The following is a 27,738-nucleotide window of genomic DNA, read 5'->3' on the forward strand; positions in this document are numbered from 1 at the left end:
AGGGTTCATATTCTTTTCTTGCGTCATGGGGAGAGGGGGTGCTTTCCAAGCGGGTCTTGGTTTGCGCATTGGTTGCAAGAGAGGGGGTGGGTTAATTGAGGAATAGAAAATGGCGACTTATTCCCATTCTTAGGAACCACTGACCCGATAAATTTGAAAAATATCATGGTGAAGTCTGTACATGTCATACAGGAAGGACAAGGATGCAGTAAGTCGTCATCATCAGCCACGCAGTCAATCAAATCATTGTCTGTGTTAGACTCACTATCTAAATTTTCGAGACTATCCTTTTCATTTAACTTTTTCTTTGCGAATTTCATCTAATGATTGATTGCTTTGGTAGTTCTACCATAAATAAACCCCCAAACGTTCAATATTCCTGCTTGCTGGCAATCTTATTTATTATATGCCTGCAAACAAAGCCACCAAGTAGATCCACACGTTCATAATGAAATTTGCGCAAACGCCACTTAGATCTGAAACGCCTGAGGAACAAATTTAGAACGTCAACAGTTCGTATGACCTCGTGTTGACAAAAGCGACTTAGTCAACATCTACAAGTTGAATCAATAAATTTTTCTCAGTAATTTTCGTTTATTCGCTGGATGACACCATGCTTGTGTGCTTTCCAACTCAGAGGCTATTTTTGCGAATTTGAAAATTCCAAATTCATGCATTTGGATTTATGCAAATGCCTCATTGGAAATGGGAAACGTCAGTTGTATAAACTCAGAGGAAGCGGTGAAAGTGGAAATTTTAGTTAGTAAATGGCTCATTGTAGGAAAACTTCCGGACATACGGCTCCTCAGGTCTCTGGTATTGTCGAAACAAATAAGCCAAGTTTATGTTTGTAATTTGGCGCTTTGGAAGAATAGGTCTTGTCTGCTCTTGATTTGCTTTATTTCTTAGCGCACTTATCGACTGTCTTCCGCGAGTACTTTCCATAGTGAGAAGCGCGATCAAGTGGAGCTGAGACATCTGTTCTTTGTTTTTTCCGTTTGACAGTTTGCGCAACTCTTTGGCAGTAATTGAGGGAAAGTGTGCAATGGCGCATTGTGGTATTGAAATTGGTATTAGCACATGCTCAGAGGCTCAAAGTCTCATTTGGTAATGAAAAAATGCAAATTTTATTGCTCAACTGAACCTTGAATGAGGTTTGAAATCGTGAATTGTCAAATTTCTCCATGAGTGGTTGGTTTCATTGTATTTTTGCTTCTCGTTGCGACAATCCTTCATTTCCTGAATTTTAAGGTAAATTTGAATTAATGAAAAGAACTGTGGATTCAAAAATAAAGCTGAAACGCTGCACTAACTGGTGTATGTATTTTTACAACGTGCCATCCATTGTACTCCACAGCTCAGTTGATACAATTTAATAGTCCGGAACATTTGAATCCTATGGAACTAAGTAAATACGGCGAAACGGAGACCCGCCTCCATATTGACATAACATCTAATGAGTTTCAAGTGCGACGCCAAAAGTATTAAAACAATGGGCACTGTTCATTTATAAAATTGTTTCTTTTCTCATTCAAATTTCTCAGATAATTTTGGTGACAAATACTGTCCTTGGGAGACATGGTATAAACTATGCAAAGAAAAAGTGGCATTGTAATGGTTTTCAGCGTACCTGGGGGAAAACTGATAAACAGTTCACCAACAAGAACCGAAATATTTCGTAATCTCCCCCAGTCTACCGTAAACAATTAAAAGATATTATGCGCCCGCATTTCTATGACATTACACCTTGAAATTTCTCCAAACTATGACATGACTAACATGCAGATCCCGTGACCAAAAAGATAGTTGATTGTCTCGTTTATTGTGCTTTTTTTCCACTAGCACTGCTATGACACATGGAAAAGTATCTAAATTTTAGAACTCGACTGAATATTAATGTATCTGTGAATTTTGAAGAAAAAAACTTGTTTTTATTAATACTTCGACGCGGTCTTTCCTAATTTTTTTTCTGAACAATTCTATTCGAATAATAAATAGCATTCTAATCAAGTAGAACCCAGATACACATTTTATCTATTACAAAAACGTGTTCTGGCTAATGAATAAATTTTATTTATCGAATGCCTGTTCGGACAGCATTATCAGAACAGCGGCGTGTGTTATTTGCTTGAAAGCAACAATGCCAAAGTTGAAACAATTGACTTTATCTACAGCTGACATTTTTTCATTGTTTAGAATTGTAAGAGCTTGAAAACACATCACCGAATGAATTTGAGAGAATCGATCTTAGAATGAATTTAATTTTATAATGTAACTAGCTGAAACTGCAGATGTTGTTCTGCCTAAGTATATTTGCAAAAACTGTGCACTGGAAAAATTAAACAAATCAGATGTCCCTCTTGCCCTTGAAGTTCATCCCCACGTACTAGAGTAAACTGGGTCTTGCCACGAAGCGTACCAGAGCTAATCTGCTACCATCAGAACCGGGATGGTTGTCTGACGCATATGCTCCAGAAAAAATTTTGGAGGATGTGCTTCCGGCTCGATTATTTGCATTTTAAGGTGGTATAAACCTTGGCTATGTCAATTTTTGCGGGCCTCTGATTGTAGTCTCCAACTCAAACCGTGTCTGAAGAGGACCATAGAGTTATGCCTACATCACAGGCACTTACTTTAAACCCTTTAGACTTTCATGTCCTTACAACTCGAATGTGACTGTGAAATTACCGTTCCTGGATAACTGAGCAGCTCTAGTAATATGAGTTAGAAGTGGATCTAATGGGTTAGTTTATCATCATCAATGGCGCTACAACCGGTATCCGGTCTAGTCCTGCCTAAATAAGGAGCTCTAGACATCCCGGTTTCTCTCATGGCGAACTATGCTATCATAGGCAACCTTAGTTAGTTAGTTTAGTTAAATGGGGGGAGCCGCAGCTCCGAGCACTCAGGCCATTATTAGGCCCATTGTACTATCCCCGTAAGTTACCTATTCAATGGTTTCCCGCCTACGGTGTTCGCAGGCTTTAGCGAATCTGAGAACTTTCTCAAGAGGCAGAGAGTGTGCAGATTCTTCATTGAAGAAAACCTTGCCAAGGTGTCTTCGTCTGAGATCTGAGGATGCCGGGCAGCTGCATAAAAACCCTACTAGGGTTTTCATGTCCCACTTCTTAAGGGACAACAAAAATGCCGCTCTAGTGGCCCTAGGCTCCTTCACAAGGATTTTTGCTTGCCGGCAAGAGTCCAAATTTCTCCACTCGGTTGCGTGAATCCTTGCAATTTCACCCTTCAGAGTAGACTTGACAGTAGATGGTCGGATTCCAAGAGCTGGTTCTGGGCCCACCATTGTGGATCCAGACCCTCGGCGAACCAGTCTATCAGCCCCCTCATTACCGGCGATGTTAGAGTGCCCCGGTACCCACATCAGGAATGTTTCGTTCAGTCGGCCAAGTTTCAACAGCACCTGATGACAACTCCACACCAACTGGCTTGATATGTTGTTGCCATTTAGTGCTGATAATGCCGCCCGACTGTCGGAACAGATTCGAATGGTGCGACCCCTCCATTTTTGTTGCAGACATTCTTCTGCTGCCAATGAAATGGCATATATCTCCGCCTGGAATATGGTCGTCATTTTTCCGAGGGGTCGGGCCAGTTCTATAATCGGATTCTCCGAGAACACGCCTGCACCCGATCCATCCTCCGTGACCCGTCGGTGAAGATTATTAGGTCTGTAATCTGAAAAGACTCATGGCCACTTGTCGACCATTCTTCTCTTTCGGTGATTACGACAGTGTATGTCTTTTCAAAGACGAATCTGGAAACCATATGATTGGTCAGCATCAGGGCTACCGGATGTTTTTCAAGGAATTTCCATATAGACGCATGCCCGTTGGATTGGCCGCCTTTCCACGCCCCAATGGTATCGAGCCTCGTTGGCCGCTTTCCGTTTCACCTCCAAGTGGATGGGGGGTAAATTTAGGATGGCTTCAAGTGCTGCAATCGGCGTAGTACTCATTGCTCCAGTACTACTTAGGCAACCAAGTCTCTGAATCTGCGTTAACAGCTTCCTGCTGTTAGCAAAGTTCATTCTTGGCCACCAGACGATGCATGCATACATCAAAATGGGTTTTATTATGGATGTATACATCCAATATATCCGTTTAGGTGAAAGTCCCCAGGTCTTACCTATCGCATTCCTACAACGCCAGAGCAATCTGCAGTATTTCTGGTATTGTTCCTGGATATGATGCTTCCACGTTAACTTGGAGTCGAAATGTACTCCTAAGTACTTGACTGTTTGTGCTAGCTGCATTTCCGCCCCTGCTAAGGTGGGTAGCGTATAGCTGCCCCCCCTGTTCCTAGTGAACATAACTAGTCCAGTCTTCCTAGCGTTCACCGTGAGTCCATTGCGGAGGCACCAGCTGTGGATTACATGCAGTTGCATTCAAGCGGTCACATACTGTGTCCGCAAACTTGCCGGTAATTATTACGGCTAGGTCGTCCGCAAATGCTTGCGCGAAGACTTTTTTGTCCTCCAGGAGCCACAGCAGGGTATCCATCACCAAGAGCCATAACAGTGGAGAGAGAACCCCTCCCTGTGGGCAGCCCCTGAGACATCCTGCTTCAATAGACTTCTGACCGACCGATATGTGGATTTTTCTCCACTCTAGCATGTAAAGGATCCAACTGATTAGCAGCGATTCGATTCCATGCTGTCTTGCCGCATCACAAATTGCCGCAAATGAGGCATAATTGAAGGAACCTTCGATGTCCATGAATGCGCCTAAAGCGTATTCTTTATCGGACATCGCCTTTTCAATTTTTGCCGTAAGTTCATGGAGTGCTGTCTCCATGGATTTGCCTTTCTGGTAGGCGTGTTGCCTATGGTGAAGTGGCCATTTAGGAATGTGTGCATCCCTTATGAACCGATCTACTAATCTTTCTAGTCCTTTTAGCAGAAAGGACGTTAGGCTGATCGGCCGAAAGCTTTTTGCGTCTGTGTAGGTGGGTTTTCCTGGTTTGGGAATGAACAACACCTTCACATCCCGCCATTTAATTGGAATATAAGCGTGTGTTAGGCATGCACGATATATATTCCGAATGTGCAGACCCAGGGCATCCATTCCTTCTATTACTTGAGCAGGGATGATGCCATCCGGACCTGCAGACTTATATCTATGGAACGAGTTAAATGCCCATTTCACTCGCTCTAGTGATACTACTTTGCATGCCAGTTTCCAATCTCTCGGTTGAGGGCTGTATGCACCTGTTGGCCCCGAGATTAGATTTTGGATGCTGCCTGGGAAGTGTACTTCAAGCAAATGATTTGCCGTTTCTTCATCGCTTTCTGTGTACTTCCCATTCTGTAAACGTAAATAACCCAATTTCTGGCTACGTTCTTTGACCAGAATCCGCTTCAGCTTTGAGATTGCCTCAAGAGAATTAGTCTCTTCGCAAAAGCGTCTCCAAGATGATCGTTTAGCCGATCTTATGCTCTTCTTTAGAGCCTTCTGTGCCTCTTTATAGCGATTCCAGCTAGTGCTTGATTCACCCTTCAGAGCACGATTAAGGAGCATCCTAGTCGTTCTCCTTTGTTTTGCCAAATCCGAGTTCCACCATGGTGTTTTACTCTTCTTTGGCATCTTGAGTGGACAGCTTTCTTCGAAAGCTTCTCTCATGCTAGTTGTGATCATCTGGGTTGTCTTCTCAATTCCAGCAATGGATTTGATGCGCCTCCCAGGGATCGTGACTCGGGCGTTCAATTCTGTTTGATACACTACCCAATCTGTCTTCCTCGGATTCCGAAATGGAGTGGGTGGAGGTAGATCCATGCCCATAACGAAATCAATGCGTCTGTGATTCGAGAGTGTGATATCGTTTGATACTCTCCACTCTCCGATCAGAGCCGCGATGTCAGGAGATGCCACCGTGATGTCGATGACCTCTCGCCTGACCACGTTGAACAAAGTGGGTTCATTACCCACATTTAGGATCTGCAAATCTGTTCCTACTAGATACTCCAGTAGTCTCGATCCTCTTGCATTGATGTTCGAACTTCCCCAGCATATGTGGTGAGCGTTGACATCACATCCTGCTATTACCCACATGCCTCTACTTTTGGCATATTGGATAGCTCTGATGAATGTTCCACTGGGAATATCTTCTGCGTCGTAGGGGAAATATGCAGAGCACCATAGTATCTCTTTATCTCCCTGTTGACTTTTTATGGTTAGCTTAGCCGATGTGGTGTCGCCATCACATAGGTCGTTAACCAGGTTAGCCTGGAAGTCTTTGGAGACTACCATGCAGGTGCGGGGTCGATCGCTTCCATTGGCATACAATAGGTCAGCATCTTGGAAGTTTAGGCCCCTGACTGCCCCACCAACTACCCACGGTTCTTGTGTGAGGTATATAAATGTCTTGCAGCTATTGATCCGACGACTGATAAGTGCAGTCGCCGCTTTACAATGCTGCAAATTTACTTGGGAAATATGGCACCTCATTTACGTTTAAGACGTAGATGCCGGGGGCTGCATGTCCCCTTCAATGGTTTTAGGAGCCGACACTTGTAACGTGACGGTCCCCAGCCCATAGTAGAGCCCGCAACCCGATTTTTCCCGAACTTTCTTAACATCAGGTTCGGGAACGCCAATAGTGAGAAAAGTTCCCGGCCTATCGGTTCTCTCTCCTGTTTTGCTGCCTAGCAGCAACCAGGTGGAAGTGTTAAGGTTGTTCTGTACACCAAGTTGTTCCAGAACCCCGACACCATTTCGTTCTTCTTCTGGAAGCCAGAGAAAGCACTTTTTGATCGATGGAAGCTCAGAGACCCTTTTCAAGGTTAGTCGCGCACCCTCCCACACATCGTTAAGGGAGGAGCAGTACTGCCTGAGCCACTCGTTCGTGTCTTCGTCGGCAAAGTTCAGCCGTAACATTTTACGGTATACACCTACCGACTCAAAGCAAAGCTTAATGCCTTGCGCGGACGCAGTCCTTACAGCTAGGAGGAGTTTCCTCCTAAGCTGTTCGCACTGCTCAGTATCGTAGCCGGATGGATTAGAGTCGTCATACAGGACCCATCCATCGGCTTCGATAGCCTTGACTGCAAATGAAGGCCTAGCCGTTGTCGGCCGAGCCCTCTTTGCCGCCTTTTGTGTCGAAGAGTTAGGATCGTCCGAGGACCGCTACCGCTTCGGTTTCCCCTTAGCCGCAGGTGCCCCGAACGCTCCTTTCCCCTCAACCTTGGCACAGCTCTTTGGTTGTGCGTTGCCCGGAGGTGGTTTGCCCGAAGGCGGTTTGCCCAAAGGCGGTTTGCCCGGAGGCTGTTTGCCCGAAGGCGGTTTGCCCGAAGGCAGATAGGCAACCTTAAAGTCTCGTTCATAGTGTTATGAAATTCATACAATTAAATGCTACTAAGAATGCACATACCTCCAGGGATTAATGCAAGTGACGTTAAAAATTAGTACTTGCAACGCAAATAGTGCCTTCCGCAGTTTTCGAAAAGAATTCATTCAAACTAATTGAATGCAAAAGTAACAGCTGAAAGCGAATTGCATATTGCAAATGACGTTAACTGCCAACAAACTATTATCTGTCACGCATCGCAGAAGTTCAACTCTGCACGCACGTAGTCATTCCGCTATTGTGTTTAAAGGTTTAGGGTAGGTATGTATTAGTGGCCGCTCCGAGGAGCCCAATTAGCGCTTTGGTGCGCCGTTTTGATGCCACAAACTCCCAAGACCGTGACTGTTGTTATAGGAACAGGGAAGCGGAGTCCAGCTGGCTCGGATCCTCAGAGCCAGCCCGTAGCATTCACGAAGGAAAGCAGCTCTCCGACCCTGTAACTAGAAATCTCACCGAGGTCCCCAAAGAATGGTTTACCCAGTGTCCGCAGCCTGACTCGAGCTAGAGCCGGGCAATCGCAGAGAAAGTGCATGAGGGTTTCCCTTCCTTCTCCGCAGCTTCGGCAATGCGAGTTGTAGGGTAAGCCGAGCCTAGCGGCATGGTCCCCTATGGGCCAGTGCCCCGTGCAGACCGCCGTAATCTTGAATGCATTTGCGCGCGTCTGGCACAGGAGCTCTCGTGATCGGGCTATGTTATAAGCGGGCCAAATTCTCCTTGATTTGGCACAGCTTGTAAGCCTTCGCCATCTCAGGCCCGCGGCTGCTAGGTAGTGCGAGTAGACTCGGCCCCCGACAGTCGCCAGCGGAACACCGACTGTGTTCCCCGAGGGACTGCCAAGAGCAGAGCCTTGCCTGGCCAATCCGTCAGCCCGCTCATTCCCCTCTATGTTCCTATGCCCGGGAACCCAGAGGAGAGTGATCTTGAGCGTGCCGCCCAGATGGTTGAGCGTGTCTCTGCACTGCCCCACCAACCGGGAAGATGTCGTCGTTGAGTACAAGGCCTTGATGGCCGCTTGGCTGTCGGTCAGAATGGCTATGTTACGCTTGGGACTCGAATCACGCTCCAGCCATCGACAGACTTCCAATATCGCCAGTACTTCCGCCTGGAATACACTGGTGAAACCTGGGAGACCATACGACTTGGATACACCGTGTGTATTCGAGAAAACCCCCGCGCCGACTCCATAGGCCATCTTTGATCCGTCCGTAAAGAATACCGTGTCATAGTCTTGCAACACGCCGCCGGTCTTCCACTTTGCCCTGGTTGGAAGGTCCACAGCAAAGTTTCTCGTGAAGTTCAGCTTGCGTGTGACATAGTCCGTGGGGGATGCCCAGATTTCTCGAGGTATTTCATCTAGAATGTTGCTGTGGCCGTAGGACTTCGCTGCCCAGCATCCGGACTCACGCAGTCTTACGGCACTGCACGCTGCAACATATTTGATGTGGAGGTCAAGGGGGAGGAGATGCAGGAGTACATTGAGAGCATCTGCCGGGCAAGACTGCAGAGCCCCCGTAGCACCTGCACACGCGGTTCTTTGAATCCTATTAAGCTTCGTTCTATTGTATTTCTTCTTCAAAGCCTGCCACCATACAATAGATCCGTACGTCAGGATCGGACGCACTACAGCGGTGTACATCCAGAGAACCATCCTCGGCTGGAGACCCCATTTCCTGGCAAAGGTTCTCTTACAGGCATAGAAGGCTATACAGGCCTTCTTAACTCTCAGTTCTATGTTCAACCTCCAATTTAGCTTAGGATCCAGGATTACACCCAAATACTTCACATTAGAGGAAAGAACCAATCTTTGTTCATTCAGCCGTGGTAGATGGAATTCAGGTATCCTTGTCTTGGTGGTGAATAGCATCAGTTGCGTTTTGGTTGGGTTTATGCTGAGTCCGCATCTTGCGGCCCACAGGCACACCTTTCGCAACGCTCCTTCCATAATGTCGCTCATAATGGACAGAAACATCCCAGATACTAGTATCACCAAGTCGTCGGCATACGCCACCACCTTCACCCCGCTGCTGTCTAATGTACGTAAAATTTTGTCCATTACTATTAACCAGAGCACCGGTGAGATAGCACCACCCTGGGGCGTGCCTCTGTTCACAGCTCTGGTCAAGTGGTTGCCTCCCAGATCGGATTGGATTATCCTGGTACTCAGCATGGATATAATCCAATGCGTGAGATACCCCTCCAATCCAATACCGGTCAAGGCTTCCTTGATGGCGTTGGTACTGACGTTGTTGAAGGCTCCTTCTATATCCAAGAAGGCAGCAAGGGTATACTGCTTGTACTGCAGCGACCGCTCAACCGTGCCAATTACCTCGTGGAGGGCGGTTTCTGTGGATTTTCCTTTGAGGTAGGCATGCTGGGACTTGGAGAAAGGCGTTCTCTCCATAATCGTCCTTAAGTGAATGTCCAGGACGCGTTCTAGGGTCTTCAGCACGAAAGAGGTCAGGCTGATTGGTCGAAAGTCCTTCGCGGACTCATGACCGCGCCTGCCCGCTTTCGGTATGAAAACCATCCGTGCGCGCCTCCAGGACTGCGGTACGTATCCTAAAGTGATGCAGCTCCGGTAAATCTCAACAAGCCACGGCACAACCCTTTCCTGCTGCTTCTGTAGCATGACTGGCATTATGCCATCTGGGCCCGGAGATTTGTATGCGGAGAAGCTGTTTATAGCCCAGCCGATCCTATCCCCGGTAATTACCGATTTGATAGTCTCGCACAGCTGGGGTTGCCGCAAACCCTCCAAGCGAGGTTCTGACTCACAGTCCTCCTCGCTGGAGGGAAAGTGCGTTTGCACCAGCAGCTCCAAGGTTTCACTAGAAGATTCCGTCCAAGAGCCTTCCGACTTTTTAAGGAAGGATGGACTCTTATGTTCCTTGGACAGAATCTTATTGAGCCTCGCGGATTCACTAGTGCTTTCAATGTTCTGACAATAGTCTAGCCAAGACCGCCTCTTGGCGGTCCTGATGGCCGACTTGTACTTCTTTAGGCAGTCCTTGTATGGCTGCCAGTATTTTTGCCTGTAGCAGATGTTGAAGATTTCTCTGGTCAACCTCCTGAGACTAGAGAGATCTTCGTTCCACCACGGTGGCAGGGTCTTTTTGCTGTACTTAGCAGGGCACGAGACTTTGAAGGCGGTATCAAAAGCCTTCTCCAGAGCCCCGACCTTTGACTCCAGTTCGTCTGTCGTGCCAATCCTACCAATTTGCGCAACGGAGAGTTTGTTCTTAATTACCTGACCAAACTTTCTCCAGTCGATCCTCCTGGGGTCTCTAAAGGGCTTGGGGACCTCTGCGGCGAGATCTAGACTGAAGAGTATCCAACTGTGGTCAGAGAAGGATCTCTGGTCAGACACTCTCCAGTCCTCCACCCTAAGAATCCCGTTGTCGGTTATTAGGGTGATATCAAGGACCTCTTCCCAACCGTCACAGTTCTCCGAGCAGGGGAAATGAAAGGTTGGTGTACTGCCCCTGTTACACACCGATAAATTTGAAGTAATAATAAAATCAAAGAATGACTCACCCCTTTCGTTGATTTCAGAGCTGCCCCAAAGCGTATGCCTTGCATTTGCGTCGCAGCCTATCAGCAGGTTGGCTTTCTTTGGTGTTATGGTGTTCATCAGATGTTGTAGTTCTTGTGGCGGAGCTGATCGGTCGTGGGCCATGTACGCCGAGGAAATATACACGTTCTCTGCCCCCACCTGCTCCAGCTTGACCACAACTAGGTCACTGGAACTCAGGTCCGGGCACAGAAAAGCGTGCAGACTCTTCCTCGCAAGAATACATGCTCTAGGTTTAGCCTGATCAGCGTCTCCTGTGCTGTGGAATAGATTAAAATATTTGTTTTGGAGCCCTTTGATGGTTCGGTCGCTTCCGACCCAGGGCTCCTGTATTAATGCGATGTCGATGTCTTCCTCTAAGAGGAAGACGAGCAGATTAGCCGAGGCACACTTCGAGTGCTGCAGATTTATCTGCGTTACCCTCAGCATGATCTGCTTTCGTGGGGGGTTCGACAGCCCCCGTCGGACCGTCGATCGTCATCTCCTCCAACAGCTCGTTGGCGGCGTCGATTGGGTCAAGGTCGTCGTCCGGTTTTGCGGAGCGGAACACTTTTACTTTGGCATACCTGACTCCGAACGGTTTACTCTCATATTTTTTGGAACATAGCATCCAAGCATTTTAAAACAAGGATTAACGGTTTCGTCCAGGGTAGAGGCAACTCATTAGACGGTGCCTCACCTCTGTCCAGGGGGCAGCGTGATCGAAAGTGGCAACAGGTGGAAAACGCTCCTTTATATAATCGCAAAAACCGCCAATAGTCAATATAGCAACCGTAGCTGGTATGTACTGACATAGTCTTAATTTTCTTCAACCTTTGTCCCGTTCATAAACCCCGCTCCCACGGCTCATCGTGATCAGTTTCGTTAATTTGTTTTATCAAATGCCCAATCTGGACGCAATCGCGAAACTTTTAAATCTCCATCCAGCGTATCAAGCCACCGTTGTTCCGGCCGGCTTTTGGTCGCCTACCATCGACTTCGATGTTCAAGTGAATTCTCTTTAGCGCGAATTACGCAACTATAAAATCGAAGACGCCGCTCTCGCAGTTTTTCCACAATCGGTGCAACATATCGATCGCGGATATCCTTATTTTGGATGTGACCAAAACGTGTCACGCCACTAGTCCAACTCAACATCTTCGTCTCCATTACCGCAAGGTGACGTTCATTGTCTTTTATAGTCGGTCAGCACTCGGAACCATAGAAAGCGACAGAACGGACAACAAGATATTTAAATCGCTCATTTCTGGACAGATCAGTGTCGCTGATAGTGATTGTGCCTGTTTGATAGGGATCGGTCGTCCAAAACTCAGTTTTATTCAGATTCAATCTGAGACCATGTTGGCGATCATTTCTGGACAAATTGCTCCAGATCATTTTTACTATTAGACGCCAGGAAAACATCATCTGTATAAGACAGTATATAGGGCGCTGGATGTTATGAATCTATAAGTGAGTTTTTTCAACATTGTCGCCATCTCTTTCGAGGTAGGTGGTAAGGCGGGTTATACATTTTCCATGCCTGCCCCAAAAAAGTCTGCTGTCAAGACTTTCGCTCACTTCTCCACCTCGACCTTTGGGAACCTTTTTCCCCTCATGTGTACATTCAGGGAAGTAAACAGATAGTAATCTGAAGGCACCAGGTCAGAGGATCAGAATGTCCTACCGAAACGAGTTCAGAAGTTACTTCGTAGCGTTGGCCCTTTGGGGTTTGGCAAGCAGATTCCCTTTGTTAGCGTGCCTCCTCCCTTTATTCTGGATGGCTCTTTTAGGACCTCAAATTATTGCACATTTCCGCGTTGATGATTGCTACGAACCCGGCATTCTATCAAAATTATAGTTTTTTGGGTGAAATTGTGGTTTTTAATTTTTTGGTAAAGGGTAAAAAGGAGTTAGGACGATTTCTGGTTTCAGGCGTATGGTGGCAACACGAATATCATCTCACGTGAAGAAAAGCATTGCCTTTGAGATTGTAGCGCTCGGAAAATTCATTTAAACTTTTGTTGTTCTCTCAACTAGTTTAGGACCCAGCTTACAGTCAATTTTCGATATCCCAGTAGCTTTTTCGTGCAATGGAGATTTGAAAATTTGCGGAAATATTGCAGAAAGTTTATCCAACGTCAATTTGTATTGTCACGGATTCCATTCTCGATTTTTTCAGAATTCTGTCAATCATAGTTGCAAGGTCTTCCGCTTTTTAAGGTTTTGTGTAAACACAAAACCTTATTAAAATCGGTTTACCGTCTGTCTGTCTGTCTGTCCGTCTGTCTGTCTGTCTGTCTGTCTGTCTGTCTGTCCGTCACACGCATTTTTCTCGGAGGCGGTTATAGCGATTGACACCAAATTTGGTAGAAAGGTGGGAACTGTGAACGCTCACGCATACAGTGAATTACATCCTTTTACGTCGAATTTAAGGGGGGGTCCCCATACATGCAAAAGGGGGGTGTTAAATTTTTTTTCATCGAATATAGTCATGTGGGGTATCAAATTAAAGGTCTCGATTAGTACTTTTCAAAGCCGATCTTAGTTTTGACATTCGTTGGAAGGGTGGGGAGCGCGGGGGGTTGAAAGTGATCACTTCTTTAAGGGGGCCATTCTCAGAAACTACCAAACCGAAAAATCTGAAAAAAATCAGGAGGCTGGCACTATATGGTGCCTGGGCTCCGAAATACCTTCCATGCCGATATCTGTTTAAATAAAGTTAATAATAGTATATTACTACAATTTTTTGTAATTGGTTAGAAACCTCCCTTAAGTTCATCCTAGTACCATGAAATTTTACAGTGATATAGGCTATAATATAGAGCATGATCTTACCAAGTTTGGTGGAAATCGCACTATTACTAACAAAGTTATAATACCTCAAATTTGTTGCTTCTTTGAAAATTGAAGACTATGAATGTCAATATCAGCCGAAAGTGGATACTCTCACATAATATATGGATATATTACGTGCTACGGACTAAGAAATACACAAAACCTTTTGTACCTGAAGCGTCCAGCTTCCGGTTTCCCGACTTGTTTGTACACTGTGCACGGAAGTACGGGCGTTCTTAAATTCAAGACTCCACTTGCAAACACTTGTACGATTCAGGACACCATTGCCGTAGTTACCTTTAACCTGGCGCGGATTTCGCACTTGATGGGAGATTGGATTGATATTTTTCACAAGAGATGTTCCCGGATCAAGGGTTTATAATGTATTAATCTCGAAGTACATAGTTTCGTTTTGAAGGGGAGGAGTCAGGCTAAATGGAAGTGTCAACATGTCAGCATGTCTATGTCTTTCCATCCTCGTCTAAGCATCGCTGTTAAAATCTAGTATTTATAAGAAAAAAAAGAAATCCAACACTATGTCTATTTCACCGGTCAACAACCGGTATCCGGTCTAGGCCTGCCTTAATAAGGAACTCCAGACATCCCGATTTTGCGCCGAGGTCCACAAATTCGATATCCCTAAAAGCTGTCTGGCGTCCTGACCTACGCCATCGTTCCCTCTTAGGCAGGGTCTGCCTCGTCTTCCTTTTCTACCATAGATATTGCCCTTATAGACTTTCCGGGTGGGATCATCCTCATCCATACGGATCAAGTGACCCGCCCACCGTAACCTATTGAGCCGGATTTTATCCACAACCGGACGGTCATGGTATCGCTCATAGATTTCGTCATTGTGTAGGCTACGGAATCGTCCATCCTCATGTAGGGGGCCAAAAATTCTTCGGAGGATTCTTCTCTCGAACGCGGCCAAGAGTTCGCAATTTTTCTTGCTAAGAACCCAAGTTTCCGAGGAATACATGAGGACTGGCAAGATCATAGTCTTGTACAGTAAGAGCTTTGACCCTATGGTGAGACGTTTCGAGCGGAACAGTCTTTGTAAGCTGAAATAGGCTCTGTTGGCTGATAACAACCCTGCGCGGATTTCATCATCGTAGCTGTTATCGGTTGTGATTTTCGACCCTAGAAAGGAGAAATTATCAACGGGTCTCAAAGTTGTATTCTCCTATCTTTATTCTTCCCGTTTGACCAGTGCGGTTTGATGTTGTTGGTTGGTTGGTTTTTGGTGCTGACGTTGCCATCATATATTTTGTGTTGCCTTCATTGATGTGCAGCCCAAGATCTCGCACCGCCTGCTCGATCCGGATGAAGGCAGTTTATACGTCTCGGGTGGTTCTTTCCATGATGTCGATATCGTCAGCATAGGCCAGCAGTCGGGTGGACTTAAAGAGAATCGTACTTCTTGCATTTACCGCAGCATCACGGATCACTTTCTCGAGGGCCAGGTTAAAGAGGACGCATGATAGGGCATCCCCTTGTCGTAGACGTTGTTGATGTCGAATAGTCTTGATAGTGATCCTGCTGTTTTTATCTGGCCTCGCACATTGGTCAGGGTCAGCCTAGTTTTTTTTTTTTTTGTCGATATCGTCAGAGTAGGTAGGGAGTAGGGTAGGTGAATGCGTTTACGCACAGAGTGTTGGACTCCCGCAACAGCACGCTGGCGGACTACCAACTGAACACTTCCCTGTCATCAGAGAACTAGCCTGGAACCGTTTGACACATTATTTCGGGCTAGCCCTTCCGCTCTCCCGGCTTTGAGAGCCTTCAAGTCAGGGAATTCCTTTCACCAACGGGAGGGGAGGGGAGGAAGGGAGGTGTTAGTTCAGGGAACCCCTTACCGTCCGATCCCTCTGCCGGTCGAGTTCAATCTTCTTCGTAGTAAGAAGAGTCCGAACATAATGCGCAATACGATTCCAGCTGCCAGCGCTCTTCAGCATCTCTCTAACAATGTTGTCTGGAGAGAGCTCCCCTGTGTCTGCATAAAGCTGCTGGCGGAGGCCGTCCCACCTCTCGCAAGAGAAAAAGGTGTGTTCAGCATCATCCGCCACTCTATTGCAGAACACACAATCAGGAGATCGCGCCTTCCCAACCCTGTGCAGGTAAGACTGAAAACCTCCATGCCCACTTAGAAGTTGGGTAAGGAAGTAATCAATCTCACCGTGCTTTCTGTTCAACCATGGGTCTAATTTGTCGATGAGCCGCGCAGTCCACTTGCCCCTTGGTTCATTTTGCCAAGAAAGTTGCCACTCGTTAAGGGTGCGTTGACGTTCTTCACGGGTAACCACTTATCTTAAGTTTTCGCCCTTACGGCGATAGACAGCTTTGCGCTCCTTGGCAAGGAGGGCAACGGGGATCACTCCCGCAAACACCATCACAGCCGGTTCGGAGACGGTGCAATGAGGAGACGCCACTCGCAAAGCTCCCCGCCTCTGCACTTGAGCGAGGCGTTTACGATGCACCTCCTTGTCAAGGGCATCAGGCCATACCTCCACACCATAGAGAAGGACGGACTGCGTTGCTCCCATGAGGAGACGTCTCCTAGTTGATATAGGGCCGCCGACATTCGCCATTAGCCGACTCAAGGCGGCTGCTTTGATTCGCTCGAAGAAGCTCATCTTCGAGTCGAGCATTAAACCAAGGTATTTAATCGCCGGTTTTGACTCTATAGTCAATTCGCCGATCGATATGGGACGCAATGTCGGGATTCTCCTTCTGGTCAGGATGACTACTTCGGTTTTTTCCAGCGCAAGGTTGAAACCGTGAGCAGTCATCCATCCGCTTACCCGTCGCATCTATATGCCAAGTCTGCTTTGCGCCTGTTCAACAGTGCGTCCGGCAACAAGTGCCGCAACGTCGCCTTCATAACCGACCAGGCGCGTCTCTTCGGGCAGCCTAGTTGGTCTTATTAATTTCGTCGGGATACTGAATTCTCTCATGGCCGCGTACAGTTTTACCCTGGCCATGCTATCATAGGCGGCTTTAAAGTCGATGAATAGATGATGCAACTGTTGTCCATATTCCAACAGTTTTTCCATCGCTTGCCGCAGAGAGAAAATCTGATCTGTTACTAATTTGCCTGGAGTGAAGCCTCTTTGGTATGGGCCAATGATGTTCTGGGCGTATGGGGCTATCCGGTCTACCAAGATAGCGGAGATATATAGATGGTACTCAGCAACGTGATACCTCTATAATTGCTAAACTGTGTGATATCTCCCTTTTTATCTAAGAGATAGATAATGCCTCGTTGCCAACCGTCAGGCATTGATTTGCTGTCCCATACCTTGAGCACAAATTGATGAACCACTTGGTGTAACTGGTCGCCTCCATATTTAACCAATTCGGCTGTAATTCCATCGGCTCCTGGCGACTTATGATTTTTTAGCCGATGAATTGCACGGACTGTTTCTCCTAAACTTGGTGGTGGCAGTATTTGTCCGTCATCTTCAGTTGGCGTGACCTCCAACTCGTAGATGTTCTGGTTGTTCAGTAGCTCATCAAAGTACTCAACCCATCGCTCCAATATTCCCATTCTGTTGGAAATCAGATTTCCCTCTTTGTCTCGGCAGGATGAGCATCGAGGTGTATAAGGCTTCATCCTGCTGATTTGTTGGTAAAACTTCCGCGCCTGGTGCGGTTTCTCCCTGTACTTTTCTAGTTCACAGACTTGTTTGTTCTCCCAGGCTTCCTTTTTCCGTCTGTGAAGTCGCTTCTCCGTTCGCCGGAGTTCGTGATAAGTCTCTGTGCGTGCCCGCGTTATTTGAGAATGCAACATTACTCGGTATGCGGCATTCTTCCGTTCCGTTGCTAGCTTGCATTCATCGTCAAACCAGCCGTTCCGACTCGAATGTGACTGTCAAATTACCACTCCTGGATAACTGAGCAACTCCAGTAATAGGAGTTAGAAGTGGATCTGGCGGGTCAATTAGTGGTGGCAAATTGACCTTGTCAATGGCAAAATTCATACCAGGGATTTCTTACTGAAAATTAGAAGCGCGACGTGAAAGGACAATATAACCATTAGATGAATGAGAACTTTCGATGTATTTTGTACTCGCTAGCTAGTTTACTGAGGAGAGCCGCAGCTCCGAGCACTCAGGCCATTGTTAGACCCATCATACTATCCCCGTAAATCGCCCATTTAATAGCTTCCCGCCTATAGCGTTCGCAGGCTTTAGCGAATCTGAGAACATTCTCCACAAGCAGAGAGTGTGCAGATTCTTAATTGAAGAAAACTTTACCAAGGTCCAAGGTGTCTTTGTCTGAGATCTAAGGAGGCCGGGCAGCTGCATAAAAAGTGCAGGGACGTCTCCTCCTCCTCGCATTGGCGGCACATAGCCGAAACCACTACCTCAATCTACTCCATATGATAGTTTAAGGAACAGTGTCCCGTTAAAGCCCTACTAGGTTTTTCATGTCCCACTTCTTAAGGGTCAACAAAAATACCGCTCTAGTGACCCCATTTTCTTTCACAAGGATTTTCGCCTGCCGGCAAAAGTTCAAATTTCTCCACTTGCCTACACGAATCCTTGCAATCCGACCCTTTAGAGTAGACTTGACAGTGGATGGCCAGATTCCAAAAACCGGTTCTGGCCCCACCATTGTGGATTCAGAAGCTCGGCGAGTCAGTCTGTCAGCCTCATTACCAGCGATGTTTGAGTGTCCCGGTGCCCATATCAGGAATGCTTCGTTTAGTCGGCCAAGTTTCAGAAGCACCTGATGACAACTCCAAACCAATTGGTTTGATAAGTCGTTGATGTTTAGTGCTGACAAAGCTCCCGACTATCGGAACAGAGAGTTTCCTCTTAAGCCGCAGGAGCCCCGAACGATGCTTCCCCTCAACCTTGGCACAGCTCGTGGGTTGTGATTTGGCCGAAGGCAGTTTGCTGTCCGTGGACCGGTGTTTACCCATGGGCAAGACTTTAGCCTCAGCAAGTGGTGCCGTTTGGAGCCTGGCGTCAGGAGTGCTGACAGAAGGGGCTTGCTTCGGCTCGCTCGTTAAGGACTGGGTCCCGATTAAATTGGTTCCCACTTGAGTAAGTGGAGAATCTGAGTCTAGACTCAGGTTCTAAATCGATGAGCCTAGGGTTGCCCCTTCACTCAGGGTTGGATCGTCACGATCTAGATTTAATTTTAGTTTTTTAAAAGGTTTTTGTTTTTTTTTTGTTTTCTCATAATTGTCTTCCATGTCCTCAGTTTTGTCGGGGAAAAAAAGTCGATTTCGTCAGAGCCCCTTTTTGCGAGAAAAGACTGGTTGAAACTGGGGTAGCGTCATCTAGGGACGATTTACAAAAACGTGGACAGCACCAAATTATTTACCATTAACAACCATGTACAGTGGACCAATTAAAAAGTTGGACAGTAACTCCAACACACTTTGAAGTCAAATATCTCGAAACTCAGTTGACTCGTTGACTCAAAAACAGAACAGGGTCCAGGAGTCTACCTTTCCTATATTTGAGCCTTTATTGGTGGCTTGATACGCTGGATGGGGATTTAAAAGCCTTGAGATTGCACCCAGATCAGGCATCCGATAGAGCCAAATGGCGAAGCCGATCACGACGAGACGACCCCGCTTGTGAACGGGACAAAGGCTGAAGAAAAAGAAGAAGATTTGAGCCTTTATTGACAAGTCGTATGGATAGACTATAAATGAATCGTATTGAGCTACCTAGATACATTACAATTTTCAAAAAATGCAAAACATCAATTTATGTAGTTCCTAACTTGCTTTATCCTTTTTTTCAGGAAACATTACTGCAGTCTTCACGTATAAGTGGATAGGCGAAGAAATGGCGCGAATTGTCGATCGTGGTACACAAGTCTGGGTTTCTATAACTGAAGGACAGCGTGTGTTGAAACCTATAACTAATATAAACAAGTAAGTCTATGAAACTATGGAAAAATTTTGAAGTAATAATTTCGAGAACCTGCGAAAAGCAAAGACAGTAGATAATATATTGGCACTGACAATTTAGGGCCTAGATGAAGTGTATTGTCAAAAAATGAAAACTATAATTGTCAGTTTCCGAAAAAAAAGGACTTACTTTTTACGAACTCAAATGGAACCACAAGGGGTGTTTCTGAAAAGCTTTAATGTATTTTTCGAAAAGAAAAACTCAAGAGTGTCGAAAACTGGGGGAAGTTTTCATTATATTGGGATAAAGAGCGGTAATTTCATTTGTCAGTAAAGGGTATAAACCTTAAATTACGTGCCATAACCATTAAAAAAGATAATCCGCTGTAACTTATATAATAGAAGTCCTTAGTTGTTATCCCAGAGTAGGGAAGGCTCGTTTTGCTCTAGTTCTCTCGATCATAGGCTTGATTTTGGTGGAATCGAGCATCAAAGGCGTCTCTTGCAACTTCTTAGCGGTGACTGCAGCACTATATCAACCACAAGTCTTTATTTCGAATGTTTTTTTTTTTAAAATACTTGAATTCGCACAGAAAAAATCTATCGCGTTCATTTTCGCTGTGGAAGCAGATCAAGCTGTCGCTGCACATACTTGTAATTGATCGCTGCCAGGAGCTCGGCTATGATTTCACTCGGTTCACTTGGGTCCAGAAGCTGGTCCTGAGTTTGTAGTCGTGTTCGAGACCGGGTAGCATTCTTGAGCGTTGGTTGGATCCTGGCCAAGCAGGATAGAAGTTTGGCGATTAGTGATTGTTAGACAGTCCCGCAAGCACCTTAGAAACTACAATGGTTGATCAACTTACAGAAAGGCAGCAGAATTATTTTCATTCTTTCGATTTTATTGTTTTTACCTTTTCCTTTTCCCTTTTACATTTACATTTGAATTTCACCACGCCCTCATCGGCCTCGACGAGGAGACCACCGAAATAGTTTCGGACATACTGGAGGACTGTTCCTACGTCCGTTTAAAGAAGCAGCTGATGTGGCGACTATCAGTAAGTGAGGAGGTGAAGCTTAATCACTTGCTGAATGAGCTGATACTAGGTGACCGTATCCCTCCCTCGTCCAGTTGCTCCGAGAAATGAGGCCGCTGGGTGGGAATAAGGCTCTGAGTTGCTGAAGTCCTTCTGGCTGCAGCGGCTCCAGGAAAACACCCGTGCCATCTTGTCGTGCGCGAGCTCAAGATCGCAAAACGTGTTGTCCGCCATGGCTGACAAGGTACACGAAGTGTACGCGCGCCCCGTGATCGGGGAGGTTTCCCGAGATGCGGCTCGGGAAGTCGAAGAGCTCAAAGTAATGGTAAGGACACTAGTGGACGCGGTCACCAAGCTTACAACGACGATGGGTGCTTTGGGTCCGGGGGGTAGATATCGATCGCAATCGGCGGCAGTTATCCAAAGCGTAGTACCACGTCGCCTTATAATCTTCGACCTCCTGAGCAGGCGATGCTTCCTGGTCGACACGGACGTTGAGGTGTCAGTTCTCCCGATACCCCATCAGCACCTATGGCTGTAAGCAGATGAACGTGGTCCCGAACTGCGTCAAACGTTTTCATGACGATTCATTCTAGCGGACACTAACACCCCCTATTAGGTGCAGACTTCCTGTGTCACTATGGGCTGTTGGTGGACCTGCAGGACAAGGCATTAATAGACCCCGCAACCTTTTTACAGACATTAGGAAATATTTCCACCAACGACACTGTTTCGATTCTTTTCGAGGACGTTGCCGAACATCGCATTCGTGCACTCCTCCTAAAATACTGAAAATAGTTTCTCTCGGCCGGTTAAGCACGATGTACACTATATCAACATTACCGGCTTCCCAATCTTCTCTAAGGTACGTTCTCTTTCACCCCAGAAGCTTACTGTTGCAAAGAAAGAGTTCAACGATTTATTGAAACAGGGTATTTGCAGTCGTTCCAATAGCTGTTGATCATCTCCAATTCATCTGGCCCCTAAGTTAAACGGCGAATGGAGCCCATGCGGAGCTTGCAGGCGTCTGAATGGTCAGACAATTCCCGACCGATACCCCATTCCACTTATCCATGATTTCGCGTATTCACTTACATATTGCCGTATTTTTACGACCTTGGATCTAGCCAAGGCGTATGATCAAATCCCTGTCGCTCCCGAAGATATAAAGAAAACGACTATCTGCACACCTTTCGGACTCTTACCCTTCCCTGCGTAGACTTTTCAGAGATTCATCCAGTCAGTCCTGCGAAACTTAAACTTTTGTTTCGTAGATTTGAATGATATTTTGATCGCTTCTTCGCCCGAATCTGAGCACTTGGACCATCTCGAGTGCATTTTCCAACGTCTCCTTGAGGTCGGACTTGTTCTAAATGTTGAAAATGCAGATTACTACTGAAGCAGATGAAATTTCCCGGTCTTATAATTTTCCCTGACGGGATCCAACCTGACCCAGACAAGGTTAAAGCGATGAAGAACTTTCCCCTGCCAACCACGGTGAAGGATTTGCGAATTTGTCATGTTAAACTTCTATCGTCATTTTTTGCCCAAGGCCGCTCATCACCAAGCGATCCTCAACGCTTACTTGTCTGGACCCAAAACCAAAAACTCCCGCGATTTTGCATGGTCTACTGAGGCCGTCCATTCGTTTGAGACGGTCTAACAATAGCTTGTTGATGTAATACCGTTGGCATTTCCTCGACTAGATGTACCCCTCCCTGTGTTCGTCGATGCCTCAGATGAAGCGGTAGGCGCTGTTCTTCACCAGAAGGTGCATCAAACCTGGCAACCGTTGAGTTTCTTTTCGAAGTAACTCAACTCAACTCAATGTGACTACAGCACCTACGATCGTGAGCTACTCGCCGCGTACCTCCCCATCAAATACTTCCGTTCCGCCCTTGAGGGCGAGGTCGTTCAACGTCTTCACGGACCACAAGCCCCTTACTTATGAGCTTAAACAAAAGCCCGACAAAGCGTCCCCTCGCCAAGCTTCAGCACCTGATTTCCATCGGCCAGTTCACTTCTAATATCCAACACGTGTCTGGAAAAGACAATGTTGGGGCTGATGCTTTGTCTCGAAACTCAGAGGTCACAGTCCCTGCCGTAGTCGATTATACGGCAATCGCCAAGGCACAGAAAGACGACGCAGATCTTCACAGCCTGAAGGCAAACTCCAAATATAAGTTCAAGGAGTTTCCTATTTCGGCTACTCTTACTTGTTCTGTGAGACCTCAGACAAGGCAATAGGCCATTCATTTCGGCGGATTTTCGCAAGGAAGTATTTAACCCACTACATGATCTTGCGCACCCAGGCAACAGGACGACGAACCGGTTAGTCACTGCAAAATACTTCTCATGAACAAGGACGTAAACTCTTGGGCCAGACAGTTTGAGTCTACTCTTTTCTCGGAATTAGGTAAACTCCTTGGCTTCAAATGGCTCAGGACTACTGGGTACCATCCGTAGTCCAATAGAATGCTGGAACGTTGGCACCCGGCGGTAAAGGCCGCCTTGTGTGTGTGTGTGGTGGGGGAGAAGTTACAGCTTCTGAGCACTCAGACCGTGCTGGCCCATTGTACTCGCCACCCCCGTCTAACGGAATATTCCGGATTCCTTAACGTATCGCAGGATTTCCGTTAGTGGATGTGATGCTACCCGTCGCAATTGGAAAACATCGGCACCAACGATCTGATGCCTGATGCGTCCATAGGCGGGGCATTCACATAGCAAATGCTCCGTGGATTCCGCTTCCTCATCACAGGAGGGACACGTATAATCTTGAGTAATTCCTATTTTGAACATATGCCAGCTAGTGAATTATGGCCTGTCAGAATGCCCACAATACGCCTGCAAGTCCTCTTGCTTTTCGACAGGATAAACTTTGCGGTCCGTATGTTCGGTTCTGGCTGGAAAAGTTTGGTGTGTCGAGCGGCATTTAGGCTCTGCCACCTGTCATTATGGGAAGTTTCTTCCCAGTTTTTGAAAACAGACTTAGCCAATGCTACTGATACTCCAATTGCTGGTTCCGGTCCCGGCATAGGGGAGATTGACCTCTCTTTCGCTAAAGCGTCCGAGATTTCATTTCCTTCTACGCCACAGTGACCAACTATCCAGAGTAGTTCCACCGTATTGAATCTAGACATCGAGTTCAAACGGTTTCTGCATTCCTGAACGACTTTCGAGGTGATGAAAGGACTGCTCAATGCCCTCAATCCAGCTTGGCTGTCACTGCAGATTGCAATGCGCCTGCCCTTCAACCCCTCGTCAATCACTCAGTTTGCCACTCTTAAGATCGCATAGACTTCGGCTTGAAAAACCGTTGTATATTGTCCCAAAGGAAAAGCCCACTTCAGCCCCAATGGCTCGCGTCCTCCTTGGCTTTCGAACAGGCCACCGAGAGGAGTTCATGATCATCCCCGCGGAGTCGGTGTACGGAGAGAATCTGTGCCTCTCCGCCGATTCTATGCGGGACATCAGGGCGATTCCACCATGCTGCGTCTGGTGAGAGACGTGGTTTCGAAGCTGCGGCCGATTTCACCTTCCCGACACACAACAACTGAGGTCAACATCCCCAGGAGCCTAGAGACGTGACCTATAACTTCATTCGGATGAACGCTCCTCGGAGGCCGCTGCAATCAACATACTATGGTCCCTTTGGAGTTCTGGAACGAGGTGAGCACTCCTTCAAGCTTGACGTTCGAGGCGGATCCAGGTGAGTCTTCTTGTCGAGATTGAAACCGTTCGATGGGCCGGCGGACGCTCAGAAAAAGCCCCCGCGAAGCGTTAGGTTCGCCCGATAACCCGATTGGCGGGTTCATGCGGTCGTGTTGACCACGACTGGGAAGTCATCAGCGACTTTTGCTGATAGTTACCCGGAAGCAAGGCGAATTCGTTGTGGCACTGATGATGGACTGAAGGAATATAGTGTCCCTCATGGGTCTATGCTGTACTCATTATTGCGAAGCATTACATATAACGATGTACCCTAGCTGCAGCAAGCTGTGGTAGTCGATACCACCTAAGGTAGCATTGGAAATCAATTCGTCCGCTTTACGTAGTTAGTTTCTGTATACTGGGTATACTGCATGAACCAGACGATGATGATGTCCAATGCAGGAATTATGTGGTATACTCCAAACTAGCGGAGGTGATTGGAGAGGGGATTGATCCTAATCAAACCCGGAAAATAATGAAGGGTCTGGGGTCTCTGGGCTCGGATTTTCTTCCCTGCAGCTCTAGCGAAGGGTTTTGTTTCTAATGTTCGCCGCTACTATCTTGAGTTCTACCTTAAACATAAAAATGCAATTCAGGATTAAACATAAAAATGCAATTCAGAATTAGATGTCAATATGGGTACCATTCCGACCAAAAAGAGTAAATCGACCAAACTCCATAATAATTGCGCATTGAAGTTGTATAAAAATTTTTTTTATCTCGTTTGCAGCGCAAAAAGTTGTGGAGATGCCGGGGATTGAACCCGGGGCCTCTCACATGCGAAGCGAGCGCTCTACCACTGAGCTACATCCCCACATACTTTCCCGTGCTCAGAAGGCAAACCCACTCTCCATGCTCAAATTCTTGCCCACCTAATCATTTAAGCTTTCCGACGACAATCACTACTTCTTCGGAATAGATTCCGGGTACAGACCGAAAAGATAAAAGTTTGTTTATCTAAGATTCGATCCAAAGCCTTCGTTTAGCTAACCTCTTGGAGTCTGTACTGAACGAACGCATGTGTCTTTGCTAGGTGTTCCTGTGTGACTTGACTGAATAATTTGTCGTTTTATCTTGGAACACAACCTTAGTCGAATACAATGGTGTGCTTTTTAACCCTTAAGCTACCATAGGGGATAGGGAATGGAATATTTATTAGTTTCGACAGTACAACTTTAATAATTCGTCAAGGGGAAATAAAGTATAGGGGCCGGATGCCATTTTTTAACAACAATTTCGGGAAAAAGGCTCACATACCCCATGATATATGTATCTTCTAGTCAGGTTTCTCTTAGTTGTTGCAAATGAAATGTCGGATATTTGAGTAAAATTTCAAAAAACTATAACTTTTATGAAAATTAATTTTATTAGTCAAAATAAGAACCAGCAGCTTCAATGCACTTCTCCCAACGAGATACATCCAGTTTCGTAAAAGTCTGGGTTTCTAGAGCTAAGAAATTCTTCAAAGGCACTTTTGACAGCTACTTCATTGCTGAATTGTTTCCCCGCCAAAAAGTGATTCAAATGCTTAAAAAAGTGGTAGTCGGTTGGCGAGAGGTCGGGTGAATATGGTGGATGAGGAAGAGTCTCATATCGTAATTCATTTAATTTTTGGACCGTCATTCTGGAAACACGAGGTCGGGCGTTATCATGGAGCAGTATCACTCCATCTCTGTTGACCAATCTAGGCCGCTGAACACGTAATTTCTCGTGCATTTCATCAAGTTTGGCACAATATTTCTCTGCATTAATTGTTTCACCATGCTCCAAAAACGAGTAATGAATAATTCCAGATGCAGACCACTAAACAGTTACCATTACCTTCTTCGGGTGAAGGCTCGGTTTTGGCATGTGTTGTGGAGGCTGATCGGCATCTAGCCATTGCGCTGATCTGCGACGGTTGTCGTACAATATCCACTTTTCATCGCATGTCACTATTCTGCGCAAAAAGGGATTGTTCCTGTTGCGGTTGAGTAGAGAACTGGATATTTCCATTCGCAGCGCCATGTTTTGCTCGTTGAGTTCATGCGGAACCCACTTATCAAGCTTCTTCACCTTTCCAAGCTGTTGTAAGTGCCGAGATACTGTCGAATAGTGTACGCCTATTTTCTCTGCAATGTCACGAATCGATGATCGGGGATCAGATTCCACTATCAAACGCAACTCGTCTTTGTCGATCGATGGTCCTGGGTGTCCACGAGGTTCACTTTGGAGGGTCATGTCGCCTGATCGGAATTTTTCGAACCACCGCTGTGTCATTCGTTCGTTTGCTGCGTCAGCTCCAAATGCTCTGCAAATGTTTCTGGTTGCCTCCGCTGCGTTTTTACCAAGTTTAAATTCATATAGAAAAAGTAGACGTTTTTGACTCCCTTCCATGCTTTTTTCTTTGAGTTTTACTTGGAACTTCAATGACGATTGAAACTGAAATGACTCCTTGATCGAACGAACGACTATTTATACTCAATTATCCCATACCACCAGAGTCACCTTGCGGCAGTTTTAAACATTAAAATCATAACTAACTTCACTTCATTGAAAAATCCGACATTTCATTTGCAACAACCTAATACCTTTTAATAATTTTTAATCTACAGAGCGCAAATCATCGCATTTGTACCTCCTTCCTAATCACTTATTTTTTCGCCTTTTTTCAGGACGTCGGTGCTATTTGTCTCAGTATCCTTCATCATACTCATGATCATTTCATTAGTTTGGCTTATCTTCTACTACGTGCAGAGGTTCCGGTATTTGCAGTCAAAGGACCAACATTCGGTAAGTAATTCTCATGCTACCTAGACGTATATGAAATACATTTTATCCTTTGATTTTCGTTTTTTGAACTATTTTTGAATTATTTTTTTGCAGAGACAATTGTGTACCGTTGCGAAGCGAATAATTGGTAAAATACCAACAAAAAGTGGCAAAAGTGATGATAAGGATAGCGAAAATGATTGTTGCGCTGTTTGCATTGAGCCATACAAAGCAACAGATTGTATACGAGTGTTGCCTTGCAAGTAAGTAATGTATCTTCATTAGAGCTACCCAAAAAATAATCCTATATTCACAACTATCCCTGCTAAGTGTCGGTTGTTTTCAATACGTGAAAGTAGTGTCACTGAAGTTTAAGACTCCGTATAGAGAAGAGACGGTGAAGTATATGATGGCAACATCAGCAGGCAAAACGGAAGCAACAATCCTTGAAAATTTCTCCTACAAGGTCCTACAAGGGTCCTCCTCAACCGAGTTCAAAACTCTGAATCAGTATAAAGAGGCGTAAAAGTCTCTAAAGAAGAGCATAAGGTCGGCTAAACGATCACCATGGAGACGCTTTAGCTAAGAGACTAACTCTCGTGAGGCAACCTCAAAGC

General features: G+C 46.0%; 1 protein-coding gene and 1 non-coding gene across 2 annotated transcripts in view; one reads left to right on the top strand and one right to left on the bottom strand.

Moving 5' to 3' along the window:
• The window catches only part of LOC119653798 (protein goliath), a 167,078-nt gene that overhangs the window by 122,025 nt on the left and 17,315 nt on the right, over positions 1 to 27,738 (top strand). Inside the window, exons 3-5 of the mRNA XM_038058812.1 lie at positions 19,514 to 19,646; positions 27,025 to 27,142; positions 27,236 to 27,384. Coding sequence (XP_037914740.1) covers positions 19,514 to 19,646; positions 27,025 to 27,142; positions 27,236 to 27,384 — 400 coding nt within the window. The remainder of the gene's footprint in view (positions 1 to 19,513; positions 19,647 to 27,024; positions 27,143 to 27,235; positions 27,385 to 27,738) is intronic.
• Positions 25,113 to 25,184, bottom strand: Trnaa-cgc. The gene has a single exon. It is a non-coding gene; the product is annotated as a tRNA-Ala (tRNA).

The sequence above is a fragment of the Hermetia illucens genome, chromosome 4, assembly GCF_905115235.1.
Source record: "Hermetia illucens chromosome 4, iHerIll2.2.curated.20191125, whole genome shotgun sequence".
Lineage (NCBI taxonomy): Eukaryota > Metazoa > Arthropoda > Insecta > Diptera > Stratiomyidae > Hermetia > Hermetia illucens.